Below are 26862 nucleotides of genomic sequence, written 5' to 3' on the forward strand. Positions count from 1 at the left end.
TAAAAAATATATTGAGTATTTGATCACATCTCTTCTACAGGGTAAAAAGCACACTTTCAACTTACGGTTATCATTGCTCTGGAATATTACAATTTCGCTAGGGTAAAATCATCACCCAACTCCGAATGAAACTTGAGGTCAACGACGATCGATTCCGCAACGAGGCAGCAAAGGTTATCTATGCCGTAAGCTGCTTGGAAGGAATGGCCCTTGATCAGGTCATTCTACTCTTCAACGCTAACTCTCCTGCCGAATTCTCCTCCGTCACCGTTTTCGTCGCCTACCTATAAGTCTTGTTTGGAGCACCAGATATCCGGCGTACTGCGAGCCGCCAACTCTTCACCCTGAAGCAAGGCAAAGGTGACTTCGTCACCTATTACTTACTGTTCCTCCGTATCGTCGCCTACCTACACTACAACGAAGGAGCCAAGATAGACGCCTTGGCCGAAGGACTATCGGAAGATCTGAAGGATGTCATGCTATACCGGATGGACAGGCCTAATACTCTAGAGGCATAAGCGACTATGTTAATGACAATCGACTACCGGATTCGGAGCCGTAAGATCCAACAACCTGCCATCTGTGTCATGATGGGACAATTCACCGCCCCCACCGCTGTCGTACACCCATCTCATACCGCCGGAGGCCTCGCCCCAATGGACCTCTCCGCCCTCCAAACCTAGCCCACTCAACGCTCTGCCACCGAACAACGATACACCTTTGTCAATGGACAATTCAAAACCTCCGCCGCGGAAAAACAATAGCGAATGGATAACAATCTCTGTATGTACTATGCCAACCCTGACCATCTCTTCGCCAACTGCCCCTCTGCCAATCGCCAATGTGGCAAGCAACCGGTCATGAAGGTTTGCTCTCCTTGCACCAGCTCATACTGCCGCCGACCCTGCTGTCCTGCCGATCGCTAGTTCGGCCTGCTCCGAGTCGGGTTTGCAATAGTCCCGGACTTGATGAATGGCCTCTGACCGGGACCTCCTAATGTTTCTGCTTTGTCTGTGTTCTCTATCTGCGGCTTCTCGGTATCGTATGTGGAGGAAAAATTGCATGGGGATCATTTTGCTGCTGCTTGTAGAATTGTAAACAATAAAATATCCATTCAAACTCACACATTGATTGATACCGGTTGCTTCGGGCTTGCATTCATTGATGAAACATTCGCGTGCCATAAGAACCTCCGCTTTCTCCCCTCAAATCAACCCGCACTCTTGAAGTCATCGACGGTCGGCCCATATTCTCCAGATAGATCACCCCATATGCTACCTGCCAATGTCAATTGACTCCCACCACGAAACTATCCCCTTCTTCATTACCAAACTCGGCTCCTACCCACTCGTACTCGGGATCCTTTGTCTTCAACTACACGATGCCAAACTACAGTTTATAGACAATAGCATACTGTTCGACTCCAAATAGTGCAAGCGCAAGTGCAACTTCCCCGCGAGATTGGTTCCCATTAAAGGAATTCCACCACTGTTACGCTTCCAACTCGTCAGTTCAGCTGCCCTCTGCCGCTTTGCTGGAAGGGACAAAGTCCAAATCTTCAGCACAACTATAGAGGAAATCGACCAAGTAATGGCCAAGGCCCTCAAGGAAGACTGGAGAGACCGAGTTCCAACCCGGTACAAGATGTTCGATGAGATGATGGACTAGAGGTTCGCTAACGAGATGCCACCATGCCGCCTCTATAACTACAAGATACCGCCCAAGGAAGGACAAGAACACCCGTTCGGGCCACTCTAGGATATGTTCCGCGAGGAACCTATCGTGCTCAAGCAATGAATACAGGATAACCTGGAAAAAGGCTTCATACAGCCCAGCTTTTCCCCCACCGGTGCCTCCATCCTATTTATTAAAAAGACCGGTAGAACACGCTGTCTCTACGTCGATTATCGTGGCCTCAATGAACTTACCGTAACAAACTGCTACCCACTGCCGCTTATCCGGGAAACTCTCGACCGCATTTCCAAAGCCACGTGATACACCAAACTCGACTTTCGCCAAGGGTAAAATAAGATCCGAATGGCTGAGGGTAAAGAATGGAAAACAGCCTTTCGTACACGTTACAGGCATTTCGAATACACAGTAATGCCTTCGGCCTTACCAATGAGCCAGCCACCTTCCAACACTTTATCAATGACAGCATCCTTGACTACCTTGACATGTTCTGTACAGCCTACCTTGACGATATTCTTTGCTATAGCGACACCCTCGAAGAATATCAGGTATACGTCGAAAAAATCTTGGAAGCGCTACAAAGAAATGGAGTACTACGGAAACGAGAGAAATGTGAGTTTCACACACAAAGTACTACCTACTATTGCTCATCATGGAACCCAATGGTATTAAAATGGATCCAAGGAAAGTGAATACAGTGAAGAATTGAACCGTTCCCAAAATAGTTAAGCATGTGCAAGCCTTCCTGGAGTTCCCCAAGTTTTACCGCTGATTCATATGTGGGTTCTCGGAACTGGCTTCTCCCTTACCAAACTGATACGCAAGGACATATCGTTCGGATGGACACCCAAAGCCCAAGCTGCCTTCAACGCCTTCAAGGGAGCCTTCACAACCGTCTCCATCTTTATCAATTTCGACCTCGAGAAGGAAATTACTGTAGACACCAATGTATCTGACTACGTCTCTGACGTGGACTCTCCCAATATGGAATGGTACTCTTTGACCCGTCTCATACTTCTCAAAAAAGTACTTTCCCGCCGAATACAACTACGAGATTTATGACAAAGTTTTACTGGCGATCATTCGATCATTTGAAGAATGGCGACTGGAGCTTAAGGGTCTGCACACCCAATCGCCGTCATATCCGATAATAAGAACCTCGAATACTTTATCAATTTTAAACAACTCAACCGGGGACAAGCACGCTGGGCGGAATACCTCTTACGGTTCAATTTTCTCATCAAGTACCGACTAGGGGAACAAGGAGGAAAACCAGATGCATTGACAAAGAGATCAGGAGATTTCCTTTGAGAGGGGGATAAAATGCAATTACACCAGAGTCAATTTATATTGAAAAAAGAGAATCTTGAAGCAAAGCTAAATTTGTTGGCGGGTTCTTTGTCAAATGAACCCGCTGAAAAGAACGCCTCACTGAGTACACTATTTGACGAAGGATATAACGCTGACCCACTCCAACAAAAGATACTGGACATGCGGAAAAAAAGTGAATGACAATCAAAGGACATATCACACGCCGAATGCACCGAGGTTGAATGCCGATTGCTCTACCGAGGTAGTATATATGTACCTTATCACGACCCTCTTAAACTCCGGATTCTCAAACTATACCACGACGCTGTCTCCGCCGGACACTCTGGGCGCGAAAAAACATTTGAACTCATCAGTCGACACTACTACTGGCCCCTTATGCGGAATTATATTGCCCGCTATGTTTGGAACTGCCACACCTGTCAACGAAGTAAACCCAACACTTATGGAAAACTCCGCGTACTTCGACCTTTACCAATCCCCGAACAACGATGGCAAGAGGTATCAATGGACTTCATTAATGGCCTACCGGAGAGCGAAGGTTACGACGCAATCATGGTAATTGTTGACCGATTAACAAAGAGGCGACATTTTCAACCCTCCAACACCACCGTCAACTCGAAGGACATTGCCGAGTTATAACTGCGAAATATATGGAAACTCTACGGGCTAGCCACATATGTCGCCTCCGAGCATGACACGCAATTGACAGCCAAATTCTGGAAGGCTCTCTGTAAATATATCGGCACCGAAGCAAGAATGTCCACCACCTTCCAACCGGAGAGCGACGCCCAAACTGAAAGACTGAACGCTGTAATGGAACAATATCTACGCGGATAGGTCTCTTATCAACAGGACGATTGGGTAAAATGGCTCCCTATGGCAGAATTCTCCGCCAACAATCAGGTTTCTGCATCCACCAAAGCCATACCATTCTTTGGGAACTGTGGCTTCCACCTCCGGTTGACAGTGACGATTAAACCGCTTGACAGGACCCCAACGAGCAACAATGCTAAGAACTTCACTTCGAAGATAAAAGAGCTCCACGAATACCTACCTTCCAATATCCGCACAGTACAAGATCAAAAAGAGCAGGCCGTTCATACCAAACGAACGCCGGCTCGACGTTACGATATTGGCGACATGGTGTTTGTTTCAGCAAAAAACATCCGAACCACCCGTGACTCTCGAAAGTTAGACTGGAAGAAGCTGAGACCGTTCCCCATCAAGGAAATCATATCGTTATATGCATACTGAATCGACCTGCCTAGGAGCATGAAAATGCATCCCGTCTTCCATGTATCGCTGCTAGATCCCACTGCAAATGATCCCATCCCCGGGCAAATTCAACCAACACCCTCACCTATCATCATTGAACAGGACGAGGAGTACACAGTCGAAGAAATCCTGGACTCACGGGAAACAAAAAATAACAGCCTGCAATACTTTGTTAAATAGACAGGCTACACCTACTCCACCTGGGAACCCGCACCACACTACTACAATACCGCCGCTGTTGATATTTTCCACCCACGTTACCCCGACAAACCTGGACCGTTGGGAGAAAAAGTTAGGGTTAAGGCTCGCAGGAGTTCGCGCTTGAAGGGAGGGGCTACTTTCATAGATCGATTAGTTAATACACTGGGTTACGAGTAGTTGGATTAGTCGGAAAGTTCTATTGAGCTCTATCGGGTTCTGTTGATTTCAAAGGTATGAGTTTGGATTTGTTATCGCTGGGATTTCCTTGGGTATATTGGGAGGGTTCGTCCTCGCCTCTGTCCTCTTTCTCTTCTTTCTTTTGATATGCAACGTCTTCTGTACCTACACTGTCGATTACTATATAATATCACTTCATATTCCTTTGTCATGAAGCCCACCATGCTGCTGCTTCCCTTATCCCGTTGACCCTTACTAACGCTAAAGTCCTTCAGAACCCCTATCGCAGGTTCCCAGGCCAACCTCTACTGTCTCCTTCGTACTTTATGGAATCCTCGCTATTCGTCCCCTTGAGACAATACCACAGACTACTAATTAACGCTGAAATGAAAACCCAAAGAGATGCCCAATTTGAAGTCCAGATCGATACAATTTGATGCCCAAATTGATGAACAAGTTGATGCTGAAATAGACGACCAAAACTATTCCTAATTCAATATCAAATCAATAAATAAACAGACCAAATACAGGCAGTCTGGCTGGGAATCTCTCAAGGGGGTGGGTGGCGAGTATTCCGCAGGGTACGAAGAGTGTAATAGGGGGCGGTATGGGAACTCGCAATAGGGGTACTACGGGACTCTAGCGTTGGTAAGGTTCGACGGGACACGGAGGAAGCGAGGCGGCGGTCTTCTTTAAAGAAAGAAGAGAATGGTGATATTGTATAGCAGTAAACGGCGTAGATACAGAAGACGTTGCGTAAAGAAAGAAGAAGAAAAAGAACGAGAAGTACAAACAACCCCCTTTAATATACTCAACGAAATCCCAGCGATGACAAATCCAACATGACTCATACATTAACAATCAACAGAACCCGATAGAACCCAATAGAACCTTTCTGACTAAGCCAACTCTTCGTAACCCCGTTCCTCCACTAATCGATCCATGAAAGTAGCCCCTCCCTTCAAGCGCGAGCTCCTGCGAGCCTTAACCTTAATCTTGCCTTCCAACGGTCCAGGTTTGTCAGGGTAATGTGTATGGAAGATATCGACGGCGGCGGTATTGTCGTGGTATGTGACGGGTTCCCAGGTAGGGTCGGTATAGCCTGTCCATTTAACAAAATATTGCAGGCCAGTATTCCGTAATTCTTGCGAGTCCAAGACTTCCTCAACTGCATACTCCCCCTCCTGCTCAACGATAATATGTGGGGGTGGTGGTTGAATTTACCCCGGTACAGGATCGTTTGCAGCGGGGTCTAGCAATGATACATGGAAGACGGGGTGCATTTTCATACTCCTAGGCAGGTCAACTCGATACGCATATCGCGATATAATTTCTTTAATGGGGAACGGTCCCAGTTTCTTCCAGTCCAGCTTCCGGGAGTTACGCATGGTTCGGATGTTTTTTGCTGAAACAAACACCATATCGCCGATATCGTACCGTGGAGCCGGCGTTCATTTGGTGTTGACGGCCTGCTCTTACTGATCTTGCGCCGTGCGGATGTTGGAACGTAGGTACTCATGAAGTTCTTTCATCTTCGAGGTGAAGTCTTTAGCATTGAGACTCGGTGGGGTCCTGTTGAGCGATTTAATCGTCACTGTGAAACGGGGGTGGAATCCATAGTTCGCGAAGAGTGGTGTAGCTTTAGTGGATGCGGAGATCTGGTTGTTGGCGGAGAATTCTGCCATAGGAAGCCATTTTACCCAATCGTCCTGTTGGTAAGAAACATACCCACGTAGATATTGCTCCATCACAGCATTCAGCCTTCGGTTTGGCCGTCGGTCTCCGGATGGAAGGCGGTAGACATCCTTCCTTCGATGTCGAGGTGTTTACAAAGAGCCTTCCAAAACTTGGCTGTAAATTGGGTATCACGGTGGGAGGTGACGTGTGTGGGTAGCCCGTGGAGCTTCCATATGTTTCGCAGGTATAGTTGGGCGACGTCTTCGGAGTTGATAGTTGTATTACAGGGGAGGAGATGTCGCATCTTCGTTAACCGGTCAACAACTACCATAATTGCATCGTACCCTTCACTCTCCGATAGTCCGGTAACGAAGTCCATTGATACCTCCTGCCATGGTTGTTCGGGAATCGGTAAAGGTCGAAGTACGCCGAGGTTTCCGTGGGTATTGGGCTTGCTTCGTTGACAGGTGTGGCGGTTCTGAACGTAGCGGGCAATATAATTCCGCATAAGGGGCCAGTAGTAGTCTCGACTGATGTGTTCGAATGTTTTTTCGCGTCCCGGATGTCCAGCAGAGGCAGCGTCATGATAAAGTTGGAGGATTCGGAGCTTAAGAGGGTTGTAATCGGGGACATATATGCTGCCTCGGTAAAGTAATCGGCCTTCAACCTCGGTGCATTCGGCGAGTGATATGTCCTTTGATTGTCGTTCATCTTTGTTCCGCATATCCAGTATCTTTTGTGGACATGGGTCAGCGCTATATCCTTCATCGAACAGTCCATGCAGTGAGGCGTTCTTTTTAGCAGGCTCGTTTGAGAAAGAACCCGCCAACAAACTTAGCTTTACATCAAGGTTCTCCTTCTTTAATACCACTTGACTCTGATGCAATTGTCTTTCATCCCCCTCTCCAGGGAGATCTCCTGATCTTCTTGTCAACGCGTCCGGTTTCCCTCCTTGTTACCCTGGTCAGTACTTAATGACAAAATTAAACTGTGACAGATATTCTGCCCACCGTGCTTGTCTCCGGTTGAGTTGTTTGGTACTCATAAAGTATTCGAGATTTTTATGATCGGATATGACGGCGATTGGGTGTGCAGCTCCTTCAAGTTCCGGTCGCCATTCCTCAAAAGACCGAATAATTGCCAGTAGTTCCTTGTCGTAAATCTCGTAGTTGCATTCGGCGGGGGAGTGTTTTTTTGAGAAGTATGCGACAGGTCGAAGGGTAGAAGTGTCATTGTATTGGGAGAGTACGCCGGCAGAGACATAGTCAGATGCGTCAGTTTCCACGGTGATTTCTTTCTCGGGGTCAAAATGAGTAAGAATGGGAGCCGTGGTGAAGGCTTCTTTCAGGGCGTTGAAGGCGGTTTGGGCTTCGGGTGTCCATCCAAATGATATATCCTTACACGTCAGTCTGGTAAGGGGAGAAACCACTTCCGAGAATCCACGTATAAATCGGCGGTAAAAGTTAGCAAAACCTAGAAATGCTTGCACATCCTTAACTGTTTTGGTGACGGTCCAATTCTTCACTGTCTCCACTTTTCTCGGGTCCATTTTAATACCATTGGGTTCGATAATAAGGCCGAGATAAGTGGTGCTTTGTGTATGAAATTCGCATTTCTCCGTTTTCAACAGTACTCCATTTCTTCATAGGGCTTCCAGGACCTTTTCGACGTGTATTTGATGTTCCTCGAAGGTGTCGCTGTAAATAAGAATATCGTCGAGGTAGGCTGTGCAGAACATATCGAGGTAGTCGTGGACGCAATCATTAATGAAATGTTGAAAGGTGGCTGGTGCATTGGTAAGGCCGAAGGGCATCACCGTATATTCGAAATGCCCGTAACGCGTTCGGAAGGCTGTTTTCCATTCTTCACCCTCAGCCATTCGGATCTGGTTGTACCCTTGGCGAAGGTGAAGTTTGGTGTACCACTTGGCTTTGGAAAGGCGGTCGAGAGTTTCCCGGATGAGTGGCAGCGGGTAGCGGTTTTTGACAGTGAGTTCGTTGAGGCCACGATAATCGACACAGAGGCGGAGTGTTCCATCGCCCTTTTTAACAAATAGGACAGAGGCACCGGCAGGCGAAGAGCTGGCCTGAATGAAGCCCTTCTGGGGGTTGTCCTGTATGTATCGTTTAAGCACAATGAGTTCCTCACGGGACATACCATAAAGTGGTCCAAAAGGGGGCTCTTTCCCTTCCTTAAGCGGTATCTTATGATCGTAGGGGCGGGGAGGCGGCATCTCATTAGCGAATTTATCATCCATCATTTCATAAAACCTCTTATATTGGGTTGGGACTCGGATTCTCCAGTCTTCCTTAGGGGCCTCGCCCATAGTTTGATCTATTTCCTCAATAGTTGTACTAAAGATTTGGAGTTTGTCCATTCGAGCAAAGCGACAAAGAGCAGCTGAACTGATGAAGTGGAAACGGGGCGGTGGTGCAACCCCTCTAATGGGAACGGGTATCGCGGAAGAGTTGCACTTGCATCTGCAGTGTTCGGAGTCGAACAGTATACTGTTGTCCTTAAACCGTAATGTGACGTCATGCAATTGGAGCCAGGGGATTCCGAAGACGAGTGGGTATGAGCCGAGCTTGGTGACAAAGAAGGGGATAGTTTCATGGTGGGAGTCAATTGATAGCGGTAGGTAGCAGAGGTGGGTAATTTGTCCGGAAGATATGGGCCGTCCGTCGATGACTTCAAGAGTGCGGGGTGATTTAAGGGGGAGAAATGGGAAGTTGTTATGGCGCGTGAATGTTTCATCAATGAATGCGAATCCGGACCAACCGGTATCAATCAATGCGTGAGTTTGAATGGGTATTTTATTGTGTATAATTTTACAAGAAGCAACAAAATGATCCCCATTCAATTAATCCTCCACAGACGATACCGAGAAGCCAGAGATAGAAAACGCAGACAAAGGAGAAACATTGGAAGGTCCCGGGCAGGGGCCATTAATCAAGCCCGGGACTACTGAAAACCCGACCCAGAGGAGGCGGGACTAGCGACCGGTGGAGCAGCGGGGTCGACGGCCGTATGGCTGGGTGCGAGGAGGGCGCCTCTCATAACCGGTTGGTTACCGCGCGGGTGATTGGCAGAGGGGCAGTTGGCAAAGACATGACCGGAGTTGGCGCAGTACATACAGAGATTGTTGTACCTTCGCCATTGTTTTTCGGCGGCAGAGGTTTTGCGTTGTCCATTGATAAAAGTGTATCGTTGTTCGATGGCAGGACGTTGAGTGGGGTGGCTTTGGAGAGCGGAGAGGTCCATTGGGGCGAGGCCTCCAGCGGTATGAGATGGGTGTGCGACAGCAGCGGGGGCGGTGAATTGTCCCATTGTATTCCGAATGGCCCGTTGTTCAGCTTTATGCCCCTGAACCTGGTTGTCAATTGTCATTAACATGGTGGCATATGCCTCTATGGTGTTAGGCCTATCTGCCTGGTATGTTATGGCGTTCTTCAGGTCTTCCGACGGTCCTTCGGTCACGGCACCGATCTTGGCTCCTTCATTGTAGTCTAGGTAGGCCACAATATGGAGGAACTGCGAGTAATAGGTGGCGAAGTCCCCTTTCCCTTGCTTCAGGGCGACGAGTTGGCGACGGGCGGTATTCTGGGGATCTGGGTCTCCAAACGAGGCTTCCAGGTGGGCAACGAAGGCAGTGATGGACGAAAAGGGGGCAGCAGGGTTAGCGTTAATGAGTGGAACGACCTGGTCAAGGGCCCTTCCTTCCAAGTGACTGACGGCATAAATAACCTTTGCTGCCTCGTTTCGGAACCGATCGTGGTTGACTTCAAGTTTCATCCGAAGTTGGGTGATGAATCTGGGGAGCTTGGTGCGGGTGCCATCGAATTTTTCAGGGTCTGGAAACTTTTCAGACCTGAAGGTGGGGACAGGAGCAGGTGGGGGAGCAGCGGCAACGGGGACAGCGACGGTAGGGGCGGAGGAAGCACGGGCGATATTGAGGTCGAGGTTGAGCCGGTTTATCTGCCCCTCGAGGTTGTCAATAGTTTCATTGGCGGCGGTAAGTTGTGTATGAAGGGTGTCCCTTTGGAAGCCGACGCGCTGGACGAGGGTGGCGATGTTGTTGAATAATTCAGTAGAGTCAGCCTCATACATCTGCCTGAATCCTTCTACATCATTGGGTGCAGCCCATACAGTTGGGTCGGGGGTGGACATGTCGTATAATCTAAATGGTAACCATAATAGATACATAAAAAATAGGGTATAACGATTCAGGTGATACCGGGGGAGTGTTTGGGCAAGGACGATGAAGCTCTGGCTGCGGATCCCGTCTAATTCCGAATTTCCCGGAGAAAACTCAACAGTGTTACAGGAGTTCTTGCTGGTTCCGAGAGCAATCAGTACGAAATGATTAGTGCAAAGTTTTGCGGGATTGATACAGAAGAGGAGAAAGAGGAAGAAGAATTGGAGTTGGAATTGTCTATAGTGAATAATTACGAAGAGGGGGGAGAGGAGGATTTGTGGAACTATCGCAAGTCCTAAAGGATATCGTGGGGAATTTGATATCATACCTATATTGTATTTTCGTTACTTTAGGTATTAAATCAATTATTATATTTAGGATTAAGTATAGGAAAATGGAGTTGGATAAACCAGTTCTGAAAATGTAGTTCCCTGTACTGTGAATGCAGTAGAGAACGTCACTTGAGTTACGTCTTTGTAGTCTCGTTAGGAAATTGTGAATACTATAGGACGGTATGGCGGGAATGTTTATGGTTGGGGAGAAACAGGCCTCGATATATTAGAATCAGTAAGTCAGGCATGAAGCAGGCTTCAAAGTGCCCAATTCAAAAATATCCGGAGGCGTGATAACAATCATTTTATTTTTATGAATCGCTTGAGCAGTCGGGAGGGCCCCAAAACCATTATAAATATACAATCAAACAATTGGCATTTCCTCTCGAGTGTACTAATATCGGGGTTGCATCGGACAGTAGTGCTTCATATCGGCCCGAATTGGTTGGAGTAGTTTGGCCTGTTGGAAACTATTGTACGACAGTTACAATTGCGACTGTTATTATTAATATGTATTCAGAGTAATACGGAATGCAATATTTCGTGTTTCAAATATACGGAAATGAGTAAATGAAATCATGAAATATTCGAAATACATTATTCGAATTAGTTATGTTTAGCAACTATAAAAAGGTATCGTAGGATACCCCGAATTAATATTACTATTTTTATTGATAGGGATTTGAAATTAATAAAATAGAACCCTTTCAGACACGAGTATTACAAATACTAGATTGCGGTTAAAAATAAATCAAAATAATATTCAAATATATGAATACGTAATAATGCGAATATTGCAGCAAATATACAAGTATGAATATGATTTTATTTAGAAATTTGAATACAAATAATGTATACAGCCTTTATTTCAATGGTAATAAAATGGAGGGAATTTCCGAAATAATTAAAAGTGAAATTGAAATACGAATTTGTTATACTCAAATACAAATATAATAACCAAGAAAATTTTAAACCTTAATACAATATGACATAAAAACACCCAAAATGAAATCCCTGTAACCACTGACTGCATAGTCATCAGAACCCCACCCCTTCAATTCCTCTCCCAATGCAATCATTTTGGCCAAAATGCATACATGAACCCCACAGCTTGCTGAACCCCTCTGTTGATAATCCTAACTGTTTTAGACACTGTTTCAAAATCCCATTTCTGAAAAGGATGCCACATTGAAGCCACCCAAGAGACTAGGGTTTCATTGAGTATTTGATAAAAGGGCAAGGCACCTAAAGGATACATCCACCCTTGGCCATTTATCCCAGAAAGACCAACATGACTTGAGGGTGTTTCTTAGTACTGGTGAAATATATGCTGAAGTGAGCAAGGTAATACGTATTTCAAATCCCGTATTTCAAATTCAAATTTGCTAACTCTAACTCTAGTGGAACAAGAACCAATACAAATCCAGCACATCTGGTTCAGATAGTGAGGGTTATGTTGTTACCAAAACACCTCAGCCCAATCTGCAAAAAAGCTCTTTCAATCCCATAAATGGCAAAACACCAAAAGCCAACAGCAGAACCCCTAAGCCAAACCCAACAGTTGAGTTGAAAAAACCCAAGCCACTGAATCAGTTGGGTGCTGGTGAGCACAATGTCCACCCCAAACAAATATGTTCACCAAATCCATCAAAGACATCAGTTGGGTTGGGTAAAAGACAGAGAGTTGATGAAAAGGAGGGTGATGATGAAATTGGTGTTGCTGTAGGTATTACACTTTCCTACTGTTTTAATAATTTGACTAACATCATATAGAATAAACAGGTCAAACTCCAAACACCCAAGCCCATACCCAAAACAGTGGGACCTACGTCAGTTGTTAAAACACAAAATCAAGTCAGTAGTAGCACCATTGATGATAAGGTTCTGATGGAAGCTATGTTTAGTGGTGGTATGTATTTCACTTCCAATTGGGATTTATTGTAGACTGATAATATTCCAGCATCAGGTGTTAGAGACTTGATTAATTCCACTTTGAGGGCAAAGGTTCAGGAGTTTGACCTGGAGAAAAAAAGGCTGGTGTTGAAGATTGAGTTGCAGGAGAAATTGGATACTATGAGTGAGCAGGTGCAGAGATTACAGGAGCAAGTTAATACTTTGGAGGAGATTTCTTTTCCACCTGAATTCATGGAGAGACTTGGGACCTTGTAAATTGGTTTTAATATTCTATTTCATATTTCGTATTTCATATTTCAATCTTGGGTATTTTGTATTAGTTAGCTATTTTTTGTATTTACGTAGGTTTTGTTTTTTCTTATTGGGTTTTTATATTGTTTCTAAATAAAATTTCATTTTATACTTGACTGATTGATTCAAATATGTGTCTATATTGAATTTGATTGAATTAAATGAATTAATTCGTGAAATAATACGTATTAAGTAGTTTTATAAATTTGAAATAATACATATTACGTAGGATTATTTCCCTGACTCTTTAAATTAATTCAACTTCTCTTACTTATAGATTGTGATTTATTTATGTAAATAATACGTATTTCTTTATTTCCGATTCACTACCATGCATAATACATATTCCATATTTGAAATTTGCGTATTTAGTATTATAATACATATTCAGGTTCATTAAATCACTTTTGGTTTCTGTTGTTAATATATATTTGCGGCTTCAATCTGCTGAAATGTTTAGGGAATATGCACTCTTGTTATTTTTTTTTTATTGAATTATACGTCGGGAAATAATTGAACTAATGAAAACATTCGTAGCCAAATTTTTCAGTGGAGGGTAAACTCTGTTTGAGTTTTGCGAACTATAAGGAGGTGAAGATTTGAATGGGAATAACGGCTAATGAAATTGGCAATACTACAAAAGCTTTCGGATTCAATTGGGAACCTTTTCTTACTTTGGATTTATTGATATTACTCCGGTATTTATAAGAATGTTTTTAACAAGTAATATTTACTCAATCAGCAAACGGTACCAACTTGACCGAAGGTACGGGAGATATGGAAGATCTCCAGAGATACCCGCTAAACTTTAATTCTCTGTAATGGTTTGAGCACCCGACTAGTGATCCGAAGGCTTGTCAATGGTTCGGGAGGTTCTCCCGAACGCTTTGGGGGTTATCGGGATGCTATGCGAGATTTGTACTAGTATCTGATGATAGCAGATACAGATTTTTGAAAGCCTCAGCAAACCACCCCGAGAACGAGTGACATCTCTGATACTCTCTGGAGGACGATTCTTATCCCCTGTCCCTATGCCATACCGGCAGTGATCCTATAGTAAAATAATCACATATACGTATTCACAGAAACACACTCCTCACAATCTCCTGAGCTAGTAGGAAAACTGTTTACCCTATCCTAAACCCTCCCGAGGGATCAGAAAGGTGTACTAAACTGTCCTGGGCCAATAAAAAAACTATTCACCCCTTCTCATTCAATGCCGAGGTCATGTCAAGCCCTCCTATACTCTACTGAGCTATTAAGAAAATTATTCAACCCAACTCATACGCTCCCGAAAGATAAGCGAGCGGTCCAATGCTCTCCTGAGCCATTAAAAAAAAAATTCAACCCCTCTCACACCCTCCTGACATATGGGGAGCCCTCTCATTCTCTCCTGAGCACCCAGCTGCTCTCCTGACATCCCAGGAGAACCTCGGAAAAGACTCTAACAAGGCGCAGTGGGATTTAGTAACCCAAACCCAAACACATAGTAATATATTAGCATACAAAATTTCTGATGGAGCGTAGAGACAATGTATTTATTTATCCATATCCACGAAAGGAATTCCTACCGTTTATTCCTCCTATGCCCTTGGTTAGGCTTCAGAAGGCATTGGTGTAATATCTACTGCCTCACTTAGCCCCTCTACCCTATCACCTAGCCATAGTGACACACCAATGTTGTCCACGTTGCTATGCTCGACCGTAGCTCTGTCTCCCTGAGCTTTGCGATGGGCTTTTGCAGCCCTCCACGCCATGATATCTACTGCCAATGCCTCATCATCTTCCTTCTGCCCCAGCTTCGATATCAACTCCCTGGGCCCTCGTACTTCCTCAAAATATATAGTAATGTTATTAGTACATTCAGCACCATGTGTAGTTACATAGCGATGTTGACCTTCTCTTCAATCGTTTCTCGTATCACTTCTAGAGTGCCCACTTAGTTCTGTACACTTCTCTTCTTCCATATATTCATCATCCTAGAATACGTTCCTTGACATTGACAAGTCAGCAGGAGCCTTTCACAGGGTTGGAGACGCCTTAAACATGATATCCATATTCTGCCTTGGGTTGAAGTGCACACCTTCTACGTAATCTCCAGTCGTCCAACATCAGAGAACAAACTAGATTCCGGTACAGACCAGGCATATGAATGCCGGAGAAATACCATCGACGAAATCAGGATCCTTTGCATCACGCATCTTGTCGCCTTTGTAATACTTCAGAAATATCACGTCCAGGATTTCTGGAGCCCAGAAGTATCAACGGCCTCCCTGAAGTCTGTTAGAGCCTTCTAAAATGCTAATCAAAGACAAGAAATGTTTACCGAATAGTTGTCAGGGTCATTGATGAGGCGGTCCTTTTCGAGTAGATAATTGACTTTGGTGGCCCATTTCTCAGCTGTAAGAAGCTCATTCATCCCATACAGGATGAACTTCGCTATATAGTCTTTGACAGCATAAATAAGGTGTGATCTCACTCGTGAAGATACGATTTGAACCTAGTCGTATAAGCAAGGGCTCCCTGAGCCTTATGGAAGGCTTTAAACCTATTCACACCTGTTCTATTACTTTTAGTCAGATTTAAAGTGGTATTAAAATGATCGCTTGCTTCTGCCTAAAATTTTCGAATATTAACCATAAGAGAGTCAGGTTGTGGCCAAGGTTCCTCAAGCAGTGTATAACACCGGAGAAGCTCTCCGATGTGTTTAATTATTAGCTTGTATTCTGGCAACTTGCTATACGACCTGCCAACTAACTCCGGCCCAGGTGTTCCATGCACGGATGGGAAACCATGATATTGGGTAGCCGGAGGGGTACGATATGACTGTGAAGCCGCTGGTGTACAATAAAGCTCATGCTCATGTCGTAAGGTGCTTAACGAACCAACCGAGGAATTTGGAGATGTAAAGATTGCTCTCTCGAAAGCTTGCCCGGCCCTCAGGGGGTGCTGTTGCATCGTCGGTTTGGGTGGATTAACTGCATCACGATTGCCATACTTGTACGATAAGTATAGACAAATCAAAGAGTATAGTGGGCACATACCTGCGTTATTTTCACCGGGACAGAGAAAGAAGCAATTGCTTCTTCTACTGGCCTACTTGATCTCTTACGGGAGGCCACAAGATCCCTAACGGAGGCTACAGGAGCCTCCAATGCTCTTTTTCTGAGCCGTGATCCCTATTTTGGGGGAGCCTGAAAATGTCTTCATTCTGGGGGAGTCTGAGATAGTATTCATCCTGAGGGGGGCATTTGTAATGACCGGTTAGATGGTGGTGGTAGTGGGGAGGGCCTACATTCAGAGAGGGGACTTGGTGTTAGTCGGGGTGGAGCTAGGATTGGTGGTGGAGGTGGGAGAATCTCATCTCCAGGTTCATCCTCATCATAGTCAACCACATAGTCATAGTCATCTTCATATATCTACAGGGCAGCGTCGTCCTCCTCTGAATGATCGTCAAGTCTGATCCACCCACGTGAGGAGTATTCCACCACTGCTTGGCCCTCAGGATAGCTATCAAAACTCTCTACAAAGCTCGGTGGGCCGTTATCAAAATCTGTGTCCACCTCTGTTGTCGATCCAGAAACTATAGAGTTTATAGAATCGAAAGAGCTGGCCGCACTGGAAACACTCATTGCACCCCGTAAGTGTTTATTAACAGAAGACGAAATTGAAGCACGCTGACTGGGTCTATGGGGAACTGAACGTTTCTGTTATTTTGGTCTGGGAGGCATGCTTGCCGTGCTGGTAGTGGAGCAGAATATGCATCCCGAAAATCTTGACAAAGGCCCTCGGGGCCTCTACTATATAATACCCGAAAAGCACCGGTAACTGCCTCGAGGAATCAACTCCGCTGTCAATAAAGGGTACTTTGAGTTTATTGCCGGTGGCTTCGATTTCTTTTTTGTATTTGAGGACTTTGGTAGCTGCGGTTGTGAATATTGATTCTAGGATATAGTTATCTTTGTTCGTTTTCTGGTTGGTGATGAGTTGGCAGTCAGGATCTTGGATTTTGGAGTTGATTTTGGTTCTGACATCGGGGGGGGTGTGATTAGCGGATCCCTGCTTGTCTCGATAACGAGTTCCCCATTGATTTTTGTGATTTGTGGTTAAACAGTAGGTCATCTTTAGGTTTTTGTTTCTGCTTGTTGGTGACTGTTGTGAATTCAGTCCCTGTATCTTGGGCGGCGGCGACAGCTTATGATTCGTGTTCGCTGCTGAATTAGGTTGGGCAGGGGGCACAGATATTTCAATTTCTTGCCTTTGTGTAATGGGGTGAGTCGGCTTGCAGCTGGGGCTGGGGGGGCTATGATCGGTCTGTGGTGGTTGGAATCGTTCTGTTGGGTCTGCTTCATTGAGGAGGTTTGGTGTTGTAGCCAGTGGAGTTTCTCGTTTATTATGTCAAGGTTCTTAGTTATTTCGAACATTTGTTTTACTGGGATGTTGAGGGTGTGTTTCAGAGCCCCATTTTGCTGGAAAATGAGTTGCTTGCTGGCAGTGTTATCGTGGTTGATTTGGTTGATGTTTTGTTTGATCCGTTCAATAGCGATGGTGACGGCGTTACTAACTACCCATAACATATAGTTCAGGTCTATTCTGGCGTTTGATTCCTGCAGGACAATCCTTGAGTAGATGTAGTAATATCGGGGTGTGTATTGTTCATTGTATGGGGCGTGTTCTGCGAAGATGAAGAATGGTTCATTGTTGAGTTGGATTTGTTCAATGATAGTAGATTGAGTTGATTGAACTTGTTGGGTTTCGGTGAAACGTGGTGGTGCGAAAATCCCTTTGGGTAGGGTTTTCACGAAAGAGAAGTTCAGGAAGCCTTGCTGGGATGTGACAGATATCCTGGATTGGTTGAGGACAGGGGAGACTTGTGAAAGTCTTCTTTTCCTGCCTGCAGTGCTCGGTGGGGTAGAGGGGCGTAAGGGGGTTGGGTATATCAGGTTATAAGTTTTTGCTAGGGTCACGAAGGTTGTTTTCCTTTGTTAAGCAAGGGGTTTGGGACGGATAAGAGATCACAATTCAGGGACCAGAGTGTCATTAACTTAGCGTACAAACAGATTTGCGATAAGATTTTAGTATATTGTGCGGTCTATTGACATACAGGATCCTGTTTGCAAAACATTTTTATCGGTTTTGTTAGGATTGTAAGTTGTCGATGTTTTATATTAGAAGTTAGTTTATGAGTATATTTAAAAAATTTCTTTAAGTTTCGTGGTTAGCGGCTCTCACATAAAACTCACATGTTTCAAAAGAATTAAGTTTGTGGATCGGAAAAATATAATCCAGTGAGTTACCAGAAGTAATTCATTTGCTTAGTCATTTTGACCAACCCTAACAAGGGGATATGCAAAACCAGACTGCAACAATACACAATATGGAATCTCGGTCATGGATCGTCACTCACATATTGGGTTGCAGGTATTGCACATAGCGTTGTTTGAGATTGAAATCCGATTTAGTGTTACAAAACACACCGGGCGGTAACCTGGAGGTCAGAATCCGAGTTGGCGTAAGAAGACACAGCGGAGACAAGAAGTGGGATTCGCCCGATGCGGTGACCCGCAGTTCGCAATCCGAAATTTATGTATTCCATCGAAGCAGAGGATGGGGAAACGCGGCATCATTGAATTTCGTGCGCCGTCATGATCGTGGGCTCGAGACGGTGCGTTCGGTGCCATGCAGTCATCGATCGTTGTACCCGCCCGGTGAGTGGCGGTGCCGGGAGTGAACCAGGATGGGTCGCCAAGACTCACAGTGAGTTACCCTACTCAACAGCCCCCAACCACCACCTCCGCCCCCGCAATCACGACCACGACCCCCTGTACGCGCATACCTGATGATGGGAATGGACTCGGGTCGTCCTGTTCGACCCATAGCCACGGAGCCCGGAATTGTGGGGCGACGGTTCCCGGGCAACCTCAAAATCCTGTCCGACATTCGACTACTAGACTGCAACAATACACAATATGGAATCTCGGTCATGGATCGTCACTCACATATTGGGTTGCAGGTATTGCACATAGCGTTGTTTGAGATTGAAATCCGATTTAGTGTTACAAAACACACCGGGCGGTAACCTGGAGGTCAGAATCCGAGTTGGCGTAAGAAGACACAGCGGAGACAAGAAGTGGGATTCGCCCGATGCGGTGACCCGCAGTTCGCAATCCGAAATTTATGTATTCCATCGAAGCAGAGGATGGGGAAACGCGGCATCATTGAATTTCGTGCGCCGTCATGATCGTGGGCTCGAGACGGTGCGTTCGGTGCCATGCAGTCATCGATCGTTGTACCCGCCCGGTGAGTGGCGGTGCCGGGAGTGAACCAGGATGGGTCGCCAAGACTCACAGTGAGTTACCCTACTCAACAGCCCCCAACCACCACCTCCGCCCCCGCAATCACGACCACGACCCCCTGTACGCGCATACCTGATGATGGGAATGGACTCGGGTCGTCCTATTCGACCCATAGCCACGGAGCCCGGAATTGTGGGGCGACGGTTCCCGGGCAACCTCAAAATCCTGTCCGACATTCGACTACTAGACTGCAACAATACACAATATGGAATCTCGGTCATGGATCGTCACTCACATATTGGGTTGCAGGTATTGCACATAGCGTTGTTTGAGATTGAAATCCGATTTAGTGTTACAAAACACACCGGGCGGTAACCTGGAGGTCAGAATCCGAGTTGGCGTAAGAAGACACAGCGGAGACAAGAAGTGGGATTCGCCCGATGCGGTGACCCGCAGTTCGCAATCCGAAATTTATGTATTCCATCGAAGCAGAGGATGGGGAAACGCGGCATCATTGAATTTCGTGCGCCGTCATGATCGTGGGCTCGAGACGGTGCGTTCGGTGCCATGCAGTCATCGATCGTTGTACCCGCCCGGTGAGTGGCGGTGCCGGGAGTGAACCAGGATGGGTCGCCAAGACTCACAGTGAGTTACCCTACTCAACAGCCCCCAACCACCACCTCCGCCCCCGCAATCACGACCACGACCCCCTGTACGCGCATACCTGATGATGGGAATGGACTCGGGTCGTCCTGTTCGACCCATAGCCACGGAGCCCGGAATTGTGGGGCGACGGTTCCCGGGCAACCTCAAAATCCTGTCCGACATTCGACTACTAGATAACTAACCCTAGCTAACCCTAACCCTAACTCTAACTAGCCCTAAACTATACTACTGGTACGGGATTTTGTGCAACTCACCCTCTCGACCTTCTCCCTCCTCGCTGGCCAGTAATAGTCTGAGCAGGTGTTTTGGCCGGGGTCTTCAGGCCGGTTTTCTTTGATGGTGGTGTCTTGGCCGGCATCTCGAGCCCGGATGTTTTGTCTTCTTTCTCCTTGGGGCCTCCTCCTCCTGTTCTTCCTCCTCTTCTTCCTCGTCCTCCTCCTCTTCTTCTTCCTCGTCATCGATGTCATCGTCCTCCTCATACTCTTCGTCGTTGTCGTCCCCATCATCGTCGTCTTTCTGGGCCATCTTGCTTGACTTGCCCTCTCCGGCGTTCTCTCCTCTAGGCTTTTTACGGGAATTCGACCCTCCACCTTCACTCTTCCCTTCATTGTCGTCGTCGCCGTAATCGTCATCGTCGCTCACCTCCACAATCTCACTTCTGTTTCTCTTTGTCAGTTTCTCCCCACGGCTTTCTGTCTCCTCGGCCTTAATGCCCGATACTCTTCGGTCAATCCGTAACTGATTGTCCATCAGCAGCTCCCAGTCAACGTGAAAGTAGGGGAATGACAGAGGCGGTGGAGTCTGCCTGCCATTTTTATCGCGCTTATTATAAACCACCAATAGCCTCAATCACGGTGCAATTATACAAGCATTGAGCCATACTCTGACATCTTTGTCCGACTGTAGGAAGATGACCTGTTCAGGTAACGGCTGTTAAACACTATGTTGACCCGACGCGGTTTTGGAAAACTCCTCATCAAGGACAAGAGACCCGACCAAATAGTGTATCGTGGAGTGTAGCAAGTCAGAAGCACCGCCGCAGATTTCAGGATCAAGTTGTACACTCCTGACCATCCTCACGACCTCCCATAGATACGGACCGGGAAGTGAACTAAACATCAGGTAGGGATACCCACCAAAAGTTCTTGTAGTGCAATTAGGCATTTTCCAAGGCTTCCGATGTAGTCCCAACTTTACCCCTCTGAGCCGCTCAAAGTGGTATTTGGAGGGGAAAGAATGTGAAATGCCGATAGGCCGATCAATAGGATATGGTGCCTTTTCGACCTTCCGAGGCTTCACTGAGAAGGGCTCGTCGGCTTCCTCGGATGTCTCTTCGTTGTCCTTCCCATCTCCAACATGTGCATTGTCCCTTGTCTTCTCTTTTTCATCTTCTGACGAGGCAAATTCGTCAATGTCAGGGTAGACCTCGTCCTCGTCATCGGGCAGAGGTGCCTGGGCCTGCTTGCTCCTCTTTGTCGAACTGCAAGTTGGCGCCATCTTGCGCTGCTTGCCATTGCCTTTTGTATCGGTTGCATTCCCCTTGGTCTCATTTTCTTCGCTGCTTTCACCTTCGCTGACTTCGCCGCACACTCATTCTCTTTGAGTGCCTCAGAGAACTTCTCTCTCTCCTCAGCAGACTTACGTTTAGCAAGATATTGGAGTATACTGCTCAAACAGGCTTTAACCAAAGCTCCTTGTAAGGTGCAATCTTCCTCCAGCTGTTGAAGCAGGCATCTGAAGTTCATCGAGAGCGGATAACTGGGCACGAGTCTCACAGCCTGGTCTGATTCCTCGTCTGCTGCCATAGTTCTGCTGACAATCTCATTCTCGATAAAGTAGTCGTGCAGAGCTTGAACACGTTCCTCCATTGAGCCGGCGTAATGCCGAGCAAGGACTTAACTTCGGCGCCAGTAAATTTGCTCTTTTTCGCATACCCCTGGTGGGCATCAGAGGGCGAAAGATATAGGACTGGATAGAAATCTTACCTTTGCTATGTACGCTGCTCTGCTAATCGACAAAACTCAGGAGCCCTGCTTATCGGCCCATTCTGTTCTTTTCTTCGGAGATGACCTTCCCGCTTGGTCTAATGCCAACTTGTTCTTACCCGATCGCATTCCCACCATTGTAGTCAGTTGCGTTAGGAAGGTGGTCAAAAGATGGTTCACTGTTGTTGGATGCCTTCAGGAGGATAGACTCCGGGGAAACAACTAGGTATTTAGACCCTTATATAGAACAAAGACTATGCGAATTACCATCGTGAGGGTGTGCTGGAACCAACAACTCGTAATGCCTAACCATATACACAAGGCAGGGGATGACAAATAAAGGCACATCGTCGCTGGATTAGGTTAATGAATGAACCAACACGAGTGCTTTGACGGGGATTTGCAACTGTTGGTAGTGAGCTCATATGACATCATGATGAATGATGTCAGGTCACATGTGCTTGACAAAGCTTGGCTCGCGGCTGACAATCCCAGGGAAACGATCGTTGGTCTGTGCTACAGTGTCATTTTGCTCAGTCAGAATTCCAGCGATATAAACCCACTCGATACCAGTGCCAGTGAACGCGAGAATGAGCTATACGAAGAAGTAAAAGACACGCACGACAAGCCAAAAGACCATCACAACTGATCAATAAAGCAGATATCATCCACACCTTGCCCCCTGTGCACAAGTTATTACCATGATGCAGGACATCTTGCAAGTCATATTTACTGGCATAATGGTGGTCACGATTTGCCTGAGAACGAGCATTTAGAAGACGAAACTACACTGCCAGATGCCAGGCCTGGTATGCTTACTCTAGTAATTGATGGGTCGGATGATTCTACAAACTCAGAAGCCAACTCTGAGGCGGAATCCGACTTTGACGCTGACTCCGACTACGAAGGCCTTCAGGCGATCGCCACCCCGATCTCAGAGCAAGCTGACGATAATCAAAAGACTAGGGCATACCTACCCAACAGTGCACAAAGATATGGGTAGGTACAGGGTTGTCGGGACTATATGGAAGAGAATTGGAAGCCCTGGGCAGCATTCAAAGACACAGCGGAATGGAGATTGACTCGTTTCTTTATCGAGCACAAGCTGACCTCTATATCAATTGATGCCTACTTCAATGAGGGGTTGCACAAGACAACAAAGGACGAGCGATCTGTTCAGTCCACTTATACTTTCCAGAACCAGCTCGATAAAATCATGGGCTCCTTATCTAACGTTCAATACGGGACCGTCAGGGACGACTTTGGAAGAACGACCGACTTATATTACAGGAATCCGGTCGAATGCGTGAGGTATCTCCTGTATCAACGTTGCTACAAATCGAGCATGGTTTATCGGCTGCAGAGGGTTTACAATGCGGACGGATATCAACTCTATTCCGAGAGGTATACATTGGACCGGTGGTGGAATATGTAGGAAAGACTTCCTACTGGGGTCACGATTGTCCCTATTATCTGCAGCTCCGAAGTCATGCATCTGACAAGCTTCTCCAGAGACAAGGAGACATGGCCGATATATATGAGGATAGGCAATATACCGAGAAAAGGATGATCCTAGCCATCGACCAAAGTGCATTTGCTGCTCGCACTATTGCCAATACCTGCTAAAATAATTGACGACACGACGTCAAAGGGGAGACTCCGGTCCTGGTCAGTGGAGATGCTGAAGAGAGTCATGTCAGTTATGCTGGAGCCTCTGCTACACTTTGACCAAAGGCTCAGCGTTTTAATGGGCTGCTCAGATGGGTACGAAAGGTGTTGTTGGCCGATTCTGATGGCATGGCTTTCAGACCACATGGAGAGCTGCAATATTCTGAATACCAAGTTCAACGTTTGCCTCAAGTGGGAGATACCCATCAACAGACTGGACGAATACAAAACCGAACTGCTCAAAACCTACCCTCATGATCAGGACAAATACAAGAGAATGTATCTTTAGTACAGGGTGGTGAAGGTAGTGGAGAATCCGACGAGAGGCGAAAAGTGAGATTATCACGGCCCGACCGCCTCCACCTGCTCTGCCGACGGGAACGCTATGGAATTGGGTTGTTAGGTGAAGGATCAGGATAGCTTCAGTTAGGTTGGATATGATAGGAAGGTACTTGGAGAATACAGTAAGCGCTAGGCGCTTCGGGTTAGGTTGTAGAGAGAAGGATCGGGATCGATTGTGGGATATTATTATATTTGTTTGATATTTCCTTAGGTGTGATTACGAGGATTAGTTATTGGGTTATTCTTTGGGGTTTATATTCGAGGTTTCATTCTCACTATCTGTACTTCTCTTTCTTTATTCTTTACGCAACGTCTTCATCCTGTTTGCTAGTAAATTCTATTCTGTTTCGATCGGTATTCAGACCGGTCCCCTGTCCTCGTCCGAAAACGTATGCGAGTCGATACTTGTCTCGGTACCTACCCACGTCTTTGTCCTAGAACTTTCCCCCGTTAGAGGGAGCTGAAGACGCTGACCAAGTGGTTTGATTCTCGTGGTTTATAACCTCTGTACAATCCTTTCTGGAATCTCCCCTTCGTACAAACCTACGACCTCCATAAGCCAGACATGCTGCACATGGTATACTTGGTAATCCTGAAACATCTTATAGAGTGGCTATAGGACATCCTGAAGGAACATGGTCGTTTGAATGAATTCAATTCCATATGGATGCACATACTCCCTCACCCTGGATCTACCCCACTGACGAAGCCTTATCAAGAAGTCAGTCAATGGCAAGGGAAGGAGATGTGTAATTTTCAGAAAATAATCTTACCAGCCCTGGCGTCCGCCCTCAGGAATCTGTCATCTGTGCAGGCAGAGCCATTCAAGAAAGCCTTTCAATGTATTCGGGCATTGGTTGACTGGGTACTACTCTCCCAACATCGTTCTCATAACGAGCTGACGATAGACATGTTGGATAGTTACCTAAAGGCTTTCCATAGGACGAAGGATATCTTCAGGAAATATCGCGTGACTAGGGAGACTGATAAACTTGTGGCGGAACATTGGAGGAATTGCAGGGGGAATACGATGTCGATTTAATAGGCATAAACGACTCTGAAGGCCAAAGACGAAGGGTTATCGCAGACCAAAGGCTAAATCTCCAAGCGGAAACCGACGAGCTCTTGTGAGCGGAATCCTACTTCAACTTCCCCAAGATACACCTCATAGGCCATTTCACAGAGCACATTCGTCAATACGGCAATATTCTGTACTATTCAACGGAGTCTTGTGAGTCGACCTACAGGGATCAGATCAAAATACCGTGTCGTCGGAGCAATTATATCAATCCCACAATGCAGATACTTCGGACATTTAACCGTTATTATATGTTTTCCATTTGCGAATTAAATCTTCTACAAATTTTCCGGGACGGTTTTTCGACTACTGAGTTTGTCAGTAATCTCGACATCTTAGAGCAACGTCTGAAGAGGAGGATGCAAGTTGAAAGGCGGGATCTTAGAGACCCTCAGGATGACCCGGCGTTTCAAGCGCAGGATGTCGTGCCATTGGTCTATTTAGCAAGCGACACTAGGTTGGAGAAGAGGTGGGTCAAATGCCCATTCAAATTAATAAATGTCGGTAGTGTAGATATCGCAGGAGCTACAGAGAGACTGGGGTATTACATCTGACGGTATTTCAGGAGGAAGCTATATCTTGGATACGAAGATATATACCTGAAGAAATCGATAGCTGGCATATAAACACATTCAAACAGCTCAACGTACCTGTTCTTTTGCATGGTCAGGATGACGAGAGGACAACTCATACACTTCGTACGACCGGAATGTCGGGTTACAGACGGGGAATGAGCGCAACGACTGAGTCTGGTTTCGTCAAAAGTCGGCTTACCTGGAGGCTTTGCAGTGCTTATACCCAGCAAGGCTGCTTGCGGTCTTTAAGCTCAGGTACTCAAGACGAAAGAGGGCCAGACTTCTGGCTACGATAGAACCATTGAAACTGACTTCAATGGAAACCGCAACGTCGATCACGGGCTAATAAGGGTATCACGTTGCTCAAGCTCTCCTGATGATATATGGGTTGTAAACATAAAAAGAATTTTGGGCGCCGCTCATTTGATGCCTGAGACGATGTCATCTACAAAGAATAGATGGTTTATCAATAGTACGATCGATCTATCGATATACGGATCAATTTACTGAAGTAAGACTGGACGTTGGACTGGGTTTTTTATAATGATACTGATGACATGAACACCAGACAAGAGAGTTTAGACAGCTGGACTTCTTACGATAGATTTTAGGCAGGGGGGATTATAACGAACTAGGAAGACAAACAGGAATTAGAGGGTAGTTTTTAAACATGTTAAACAATGGATATTTGACGCACTAGATTGTATTGTACATGTTATGTGGTAGGTATTAAACAGGTCTGTGGGTCATTAGAGTTTGTATTTTAGACAAAGTGATTATTGGACTTGGATTTTGGACAGAATTAGGTCCGAGTCATATAACGAGGATTTCCCAATTGAGCAATCTTTATCTTTTGACAGGTAGTGAAGATGGGGATATTTTGTATAAGATGAGCGTAGGATAGATTGATTCAAAATACGAGCTAATGAGGTCGCACGACCGGTTTCGTAATTGGAGCTCTAAATGGACAACATTTTGTAGTCGAATGATAAGCGGCCAAAAATAAGGGGACGCAAGACGAGATCCCAGAGCCAAAAGACGAGGTTTTGGGGGCAAAAGACGAATTTGAGCATCTGGGTGCCGGAATTCGTCTTGGGGAAACCTATTTTTTGCTGATGTGATGGTGCAGTTTTGCTAGTCAAAAGGTTTATCTCCGACTGAAGATA

General features: G+C 46.0%; 9 protein-coding genes across 9 annotated transcripts; 6 read left to right on the top strand and 3 right to left on the bottom strand.

Moving 5' to 3' along the window:
* Nucleotides 1–125: 125 nt before the first annotated feature.
* On the top strand, nucleotides 126–290 carry H6S33_011700 (uncharacterized protein; the record flags this gene model as incomplete). Its single annotated transcript, XM_044843130.1, has 1 exon — nucleotides 126–290. One exon carries the CDS (start codon nucleotides 126–128, stop codon nucleotides 288–290), a length of 165 nt encoding a protein of 54 aa, XP_044695368.1.
* A 234-nt stretch (nucleotides 291–524) lies between these two features.
* H6S33_011701 (uncharacterized protein) lies at nucleotides 525–683 on the top strand (the record flags this gene model as incomplete). Its single annotated transcript, XM_044843141.1, has 1 exon — nucleotides 525–683. One exon carries the CDS (start codon nucleotides 525–527, stop codon nucleotides 681–683), a length of 159 nt encoding a protein of 52 aa, XP_044695369.1.
* A 1371-nt stretch (nucleotides 684–2054) lies between these two features.
* Nucleotides 2055–3663, top strand: H6S33_011702 (uncharacterized protein; the record flags this gene model as incomplete). The annotated part of the gene is made up of 3 exons (XM_044843152.1): nucleotides 2055–2240; nucleotides 2518–2718; nucleotides 3214–3663. 3 exons carry the CDS (start codon nucleotides 2055–2057, stop codon nucleotides 3661–3663), a joined length of 837 nt encoding a protein of 278 aa, XP_044695370.1.
* A 2489-nt stretch (nucleotides 3664–6152) lies between these two features.
* On the bottom strand, nucleotides 6153–6362 carry H6S33_011703 (uncharacterized protein; the record flags this gene model as incomplete). The annotated part of the gene is made up of 1 exon (XM_044843163.1): nucleotides 6153–6362. The coding sequence occupies one exon, from the start codon at nucleotides 6360–6362 to the stop codon at nucleotides 6153–6155; it is 210 nt and encodes a 69-aa protein (XP_044695371.1).
* Nucleotides 6363–7996: 1634 nt separating this feature from the next.
* On the bottom strand, nucleotides 7997–8731 carry H6S33_011704 (uncharacterized protein; the record flags this gene model as incomplete). The annotated part of the gene is made up of 1 exon (XM_044843174.1): nucleotides 7997–8731. One exon carries the CDS (start codon nucleotides 8729–8731, stop codon nucleotides 7997–7999), a length of 735 nt encoding a protein of 244 aa, XP_044695372.1.
* A 584-nt stretch (nucleotides 8732–9315) lies between these two features.
* H6S33_011705 (uncharacterized protein) lies at nucleotides 9316–10521 on the bottom strand (the record flags this gene model as incomplete). The annotated part of the gene is made up of 1 exon (XM_044843185.1): nucleotides 9316–10521. One exon carries the CDS (start codon nucleotides 10519–10521, stop codon nucleotides 9316–9318), a length of 1206 nt encoding a protein of 401 aa, XP_044695373.1.
* A 1365-nt stretch (nucleotides 10522–11886) lies between these two features.
* On the top strand, nucleotides 11887–13050 carry H6S33_011706 (uncharacterized protein; the record flags this gene model as incomplete). Its single annotated transcript, XM_044843196.1, has 5 exons — nucleotides 11887–11897; nucleotides 12195–12216; nucleotides 12283–12603; nucleotides 12655–12790; nucleotides 12848–13050. The coding sequence occupies 5 exons, from the start codon at nucleotides 11887–11889 to the stop codon at nucleotides 13048–13050; spliced, it is 693 nt and encodes a 230-aa protein (XP_044695374.1).
* A 9416-nt stretch (nucleotides 13051–22466) lies between these two features.
* On the top strand, nucleotides 22467–23468 carry H6S33_011707 (uncharacterized protein; the record flags this gene model as incomplete). The annotated part of the gene is made up of 3 exons (XM_044843207.1): nucleotides 22467–22640; nucleotides 22695–23016; nucleotides 23065–23468. The coding sequence occupies 3 exons, from the start codon at nucleotides 22467–22469 to the stop codon at nucleotides 23466–23468; spliced, it is 900 nt and encodes a 299-aa protein (XP_044695375.1).
* A 1871-nt stretch (nucleotides 23469–25339) lies between these two features.
* On the top strand, nucleotides 25340–25675 carry H6S33_011708 (uncharacterized protein; the record flags this gene model as incomplete). Its single annotated transcript, XM_044843218.1, has 1 exon — nucleotides 25340–25675. One exon carries the CDS (start codon nucleotides 25340–25342, stop codon nucleotides 25673–25675), a length of 336 nt encoding a protein of 111 aa, XP_044695376.1.
* Between the last annotated feature and the right edge of the window lie 1187 nt (nucleotides 25676–26862).

Source organism: Morchella sextelata (assembly GCF_020137385.1).
Source record: "Morchella sextelata strain SCLS chromosome Unknown scls_7, whole genome shotgun sequence".
Taxonomy (NCBI): Eukaryota; Fungi; Ascomycota; class Pezizomycetes; order Pezizales; family Morchellaceae; genus Morchella; species Morchella sextelata.